General features: G+C 40.9%; 1 protein-coding gene across 3 annotated transcripts in view; it reads right to left on the reverse strand.

Annotated features, from left to right (window-relative positions):
• The window catches only part of dis3l (DIS3 like exosome 3'-5' exoribonuclease), a 30,799-nt gene extending 26,047 nt beyond the window's left edge, over positions 1–4,752 (reverse strand). For 2 of the 3 annotated variants that reach the window (XM_085462973.1, XM_085462966.1), the window contains exons 1-3: positions 4,503–4,752; positions 2,327–2,477; positions 662–790 (exon numbers count right to left, since the gene is read on the reverse strand). In XM_085462973.1, coding sequence (XP_085319099.1) covers positions 662–790; positions 2,327–2,477; positions 4,503–4,632 — 410 coding nt within the window. In that variant the 5' untranslated portion in view covers positions 4,633–4,752. The remainder of the gene's footprint in view (positions 1–661; positions 791–2,326; positions 2,478–4,502) is intronic. The other variant, XM_085462980.1, reaches the window with a different exon arrangement.
• Positions 4,753–6,000: the final 1,248 nt, after the last annotated feature.

A 6,000-nucleotide genomic window follows, 5' to 3' on the forward strand; every position in this document is an offset into this window, starting at 1 on the left:
AAAACCTTCAGTTAATCCAGTCCAAGAACAAAAGAACATATTTCTCCCATACTGGCTTCCCTGTTAAATCCAGAATTTAATTTAAAATCTTCTTACACAGAAAAGTCTTGAATAATCAAACCCCTTTTACACACCCACTTTACTCTCAGGCTGCGGGCTTATTTGTGGGGTTTACAAAAGTAGAATGGGAGGCAGAGCATCAGCCTTCATGCCCTTTTTTGTAGAACCAGCTTCCTATTTGCACACGGGAGACTGACGCCCTCTCACTATTAAGATTAGGATTAAAACTTTCCTTTTTGATTTATAGTTAGGGCTGGATTGAGTGACCCTGAATCCTCCCTTAGTTACGCTGCAATAGGCAAGATTGGGGACTTCCCATGGTGCAAGTATTTCATCTTTACTGAAGAACTGAATATGTTTTATTAGCATAATCTCCATTATAATTAATGAGATTTACAAATTTCACCTAGTGAAACATGTAACGTCACACTTTGACCCAGAAAAACAAAATGAAGTCAAAGAAGTATAAGTAGAAGAAAAAACATGACAAAGAGGAAAAAATGAGAAAGGAAAAGACTCTATAGACTCTATTTCTATGCTACATGTGCTGCAGCAACTTGACTGTACACTTCAGTGAGTGTGGTAAATAATGAGCACTGACCTGGTCTGCCATTTTTCCTGGCTCTCGCCCTTCTCTCGTGGACAGTAAGAGTACTTCTGAAATTCATTGGCAAACAGCACGCAGTCGTGTCGAGGGTCTTTGACAAGGGTTTGCAGCCGCTTGTAATATCTGCACAAACGCACATTACAAAAACAAGTACATTCAATAAAATCATAAATTACACTCAAGAAAGCCTCTCATTAGTTTGGGAGAATGGTGGGGATGTTAGGAGAACGTTAACCCTGAAGCACGAGGGAGAAAAAATAGACCAACGTATGTTGACTTTTCCTAACATAATTTATGTTCCTTTGTTCATTTTGGCTCATTTTTTAAATTCACTCTTGTTTGTAAAAATCAAAATAAAACAAAGACTTGTCTGTCAGATAATATGCATTAGACCTAAACATAAGATCCTGATCTGAAATTATTGAAAGAGGATGACACCTGGCTTTGTTATCCTTTGAGTTTCACAATAAAAGCCCAGTTGGTGAACTAAAGCAGCAGATTGCTTTTTTCTGAAACATGTTGACTATGTGTGGACACTATACTGCACTAACTTTAACGTGGCACATTTCAGAGTACATGTAGTAGCTGTTTCACACTAAAAATGAACACTTGTACTGATCAAACAGATGAAATAAGAAATAAAGGCCTACAAATGCCCCGATCACTAGTTGAGTTAATATAGATGATGTATAGAAAATTCAGCGATTCTGCAAAGGTGAAACTGCAAAGAGAGTCCACGATGAAGCTTTTTTCTCTTTGCTGTGTACGTTAAAGTCAATGGAAAACAGTAAGTAGTGATTCAGTATGACAACTCTGTATGTTTCACCACTATCAAAGTGAAGCCTCATCACATTAATGATGCAACACTCTAAAATGGCTGTGTGAGCACAAATCAGGAATAAACTGGACTGAAACCCGAGTTCACGTGGGACTTCTTATTTACAGTGCTCATCAAGTTTGTCCAAAGCGCTCCTGCATGTTTATGCTGGACACATATTTCAAGTCACAACTCTTTCAGCTTTGTCAGCAGAGCTCTGATATAATGAGGCTGACCCCTGGTCAATGTCTACAGACATGTGTAGCTAGGTTAAGCTGGGCACACAGCTAACAGCTTGATTATGAATGCAACTCAACATTTCAAACAGAAATTCAAAAAGAGCATCAGAATGGGGAGGAAAGTCGTTTAAAAGACTTTGAGCACGGCTGGTTACTGGTTGCAGATGAGCTACTCTGAGCATTTCAGGAAGCAGGTGCCGTGTTTGGGGATAGTTAACAACGCAGACAAGTTGCATTCATTTTAATGACATCACCACTAACTGCATTTTAAGACATGCAGTTAGTGGTGACAGGTTAATTGGAAACACTAAATTGCCCATAGGTGTGAATGCAGAAATGCGAGTGTGAATGGTTGTGTTAGTCCTGTGAGACTGGCTGACACATACCCAGGAGGGATGGATCAGCATTTACTGATTTCAGTGGTCAATGTGTTCTTCAACATTACATGACTGTTCAAAACCTACATGATGAAGAACTGAAACAGTTTCCATGTAACAAAGCCACAAATAACAAAAAAGAACATCAGTACTGGCCTGTTTCCTTCCCAGTAAACTCCCCCCCCCAAAAAAAAAACAAAAACAAAAAAACCCCAAACAATTGTACCTGCGATTCTTGCTCTGTAGAGCCTGGCAAGCAGTCTGGGTGAAGATGATGCCCTGCAGCTCTCTGAACTCCAAGATCTCCAGGTAGTCGACCACGACAGCAACATCAGGCACCACATAGTGGGTCAAATCTCCGGGCAGCAGCTTTCCATCTGTTTGGGAAGATCAATGTTCAGCGATAAAGGCTTCTTTCTACAGCTCTTTATTTGCTTGATTTCCTATTGGAAATTTTATCAACTGTGCTAAAAGACACTTAAAAGCATCCTTCTTTTACATTTGCTTGTTTCCTACTAAACGTTGCACAGATGACAGGAATCGACGTACATCCAGAGAAATGCGTTTAAATATTTTCCAAAATGTCCCATATAAAGAGTTTATTGTGCTTACACATCACTCTCTTTGAAATACTTGTTTTTACTTTATTTGCACACCAGATGTTCATCAGCATATTATATGGCAAAAACTAAATTTATTGTTACTTTGATATATTTCAGTACCAGTTATTGTAATGCAGTCTATCTTGATTATGACCCATCATATTAACAGTGAGCAGCCTCGCAGCAGTTTTCCAGGCTTTCTAAAAGTCTTTCTTTGGACACTTGATGGTTTTTCATTCACAGTTATTATACCAAACATTTTCATTTAGTTTTAATTTGTTAAGCCTAACCTATGAATCATTCATTAAAAAAACACCTAACTCGAGGGATGAACCAGGGTTATATCTAGACATTATAACACAGCAAAAATAAATAAATAAATTGCATCTTTTTCCAATTTCTTTAGCTGAATCTATGAAAAATGCCACAGATAATGCAGTCTGACATTCATAAAATAGTATTTTTCACCAACAGGCTGATATCTGCAGCACTATTAGCCTAAAACTTGATATAAACATAAACCTGGCACGTCTTATACAATGGATTTCTTTTTAGGTCTTCAGATATTTCAATAAATTGTTGCACCTATTTTCTATTTTCCAAGCAAAATGCAAAGACATGAGGTGTTGCTCACAATGTTTTCAGGGCGCTGTATAACCTACAAACACAAGGAAGATCTGTATTAAGATGAAGTCAATATACACAATATACACAGAAAAAACCTTTTGAACTCGTATTGATATTTCATAAAAGTGCTGATCATTCTCATCTCAAACACTAAACAGCAGCACAAATGTGCAAGCTTAAGTGATTGTTCTTTACTACAGATGACCCTATCAAGTATTTGGATCACATATCAATGCAGTCCAGACTCAAAAAGCAAATCCAGTTCTACACTGTTCTGCGTTTACATCCCTACTGTCAGCAGCAGATCACCAGCTGATCATAGCATGAAGGAAACCAACAGCTAAAGAGCTGGCAGCCTGCAGGCCTTTTACACCTGCTGTGCCCAAAGCTTTTCTCTGAATGCTTCTAACAAACTGTGGTCAAGTGAGTGGACGTCACTAAAAAGCTCTACAAACCTGTTGGCTTTACTCTCTCACTTGCATGTTCTCATTAAATATATCTGGTTTAACAACTACTACGAACACTTTATTGAACTTACGATAGCACTGTTGGTTGTGTCAACTTGATTAATATTACACCAGTTCACCTGTCTCTTATCAGCCCCACTCCATGCATTACATGCATATGAAGATGTGCACTTACATTAAGACTGAGAGCAGTGAAAGAAGAAACTGTCATAACCATAAAGCACAGATCAATAACGATTCTGAGCTAAAATTAACTAGTGCAAGTACATTTAGGGAAAACAAAAACATGCTTTTTCAGGAAAGGAATCTTTGAGTGCATCCTCTAACGAGTTTCTTCCTCACAGTGAGGAATATCGCATAACATTGTTCTGCCCACACAAGCTACCGATCTGATACCTTTTGGTTTTATATCTTAGACAAAGTCAGACTGGTGCACCCTTGCCTCTTATCTGTGCACAGGTTTGCCATTTAACTGTCATACGAGGTAATTCTAGCTTTGGGTCATACTGTATGCACTTTGCTATTTCACGATTCATGTTACAGTGAAGCAAAGTATAATATAATAAAAATGACGTTATTTTCCTCATGTGATTGTGTACAGCCCCAAACCCCTACCTGCCAGCACTGCGTTAACAGCAACGTTAGATTCTTCTATAGCAGTAAACAAAGAGCAGTTTTTGTGAATGTGACATTTTGCTGATTTTACCATTTACACAGTCGGCCTGACACAGTGAGCTGCAGCAGGGGACCCGCTCTCTCAGATAGTGTTCCCGGACCACTCGGAGCTTCCGCCCCACGCAGCTTTTCAAATGCAGCACTCTCTCCGTTTTAATCATCGTCCACACTCACTAATGAGCCACATACAGCTGCCGGCGCTCGCTAACTTGCTGTTCAGCCAAGACGCGGGAAGACACGGTTGTAAACATTCACGGCAAAGTTCAGCGAAATACGGAAGGAAAGGCACGACCGCTGACGTCATGACGCCCAAGCAGTACCGCGTCTTGCTGCGTTCAAGTGCTGTCGGACGCTCACTCAGGCCAGTAATGGGAATTCGTCTTTTTTGATGACCTCGGTACTGACTCGGATCAGCGATATAAGAGCCAACACTTATATCAACTCTCAAGGCTCCCAAGCTGCATTACCCTTTATCCAAATGAAGCAACGTTAAAGCCTTTAATTCATCTTCATGTTGGCAGTTAGAGTCAAATCTAACCTGAGCTGCTCCCGTGTCTGTATGTTTTCATTTGGCAGTTTTACGCCCAGTGCCCTTCCTGACACAACTATACTACAATACTACCATAAAAGTAATTATAGTAAACCTTACGATTTCCACAAATTTAAACAAAACTACATTAATATCAAAGCATCAAGGAATACTACAGATGTGTATAAAGGCTTCATTTATATTGCACAGTTTCAGTGTTTTAGTGCTAAAACAGTAAATGTTACAATTTTGGTGCTACTTTAATCTCTATGTCATTTAAATGTACTACCAAAGTAAAAGAAAAGTTCTTAAAACATATGAGAGTTGTGGTGCAGCCACAACAACCTGGTGCTGAATGCCCAGAAGACAGTGGAGATTATTGTGGACTTCAGGAAGCACACAGCCCCACTCCCCCCCATCATCCTGACTGACACCCCCATCACCTCTGTGGACTCATTCCGCTTCCTGGGTACCACCATCACCCAGGACCTGAAGTGGGAGCCCACCATCACCTCCGTCATCAAGAAAGCCCAGCAGAGGATGTACTTCCTGAGGCAGCTGAAGAAATTCAACCTGCCAACACGGACGATGATGCAATTCTACACTGCAATCATCGAGTCCATCCTCACCTCCTCCATCACCGTGTGGTACGCTGGAGCCACTATCAGGGACAAACAGAGACTGCAGCGTGTTGTGCGCTCTGCTGAGAAGGTGATTGGCTGCAGACTCCCATCTCTGCAGGACCTGTACACCTCCAGGACACTGAGGCGTGCAGCTCGGATCTCAGCTGACCCTTCTCACCCTGGACACAGTCTGTTTGACCTGCTCCCCTCAGGCAGGAGGCTCCGGTCCATTCGCACCAGAACCTCTCGCCACAAGAACAGTTTCTTCCCCTCTGCTGTTGGACACATGAACAATAACCACATGACTGTCCCCGCCACTAACACATGACCCTACGCTGTGTCACTGCATCATTTCATGTCTGGCACTGATCACCACC

Source organism: Copadichromis virginalis, linkage group LG1 (genome assembly GCF_057382275.1).
Source record: "Copadichromis virginalis isolate Kocher_CV1m ecotype Utaka linkage group LG1, C_Virginalis_male_GT1.1, whole genome shotgun sequence".
NCBI classification, from domain to species: domain Eukaryota; kingdom Metazoa; phylum Chordata; class Actinopteri; order Cichliformes; family Cichlidae; genus Copadichromis; species Copadichromis virginalis.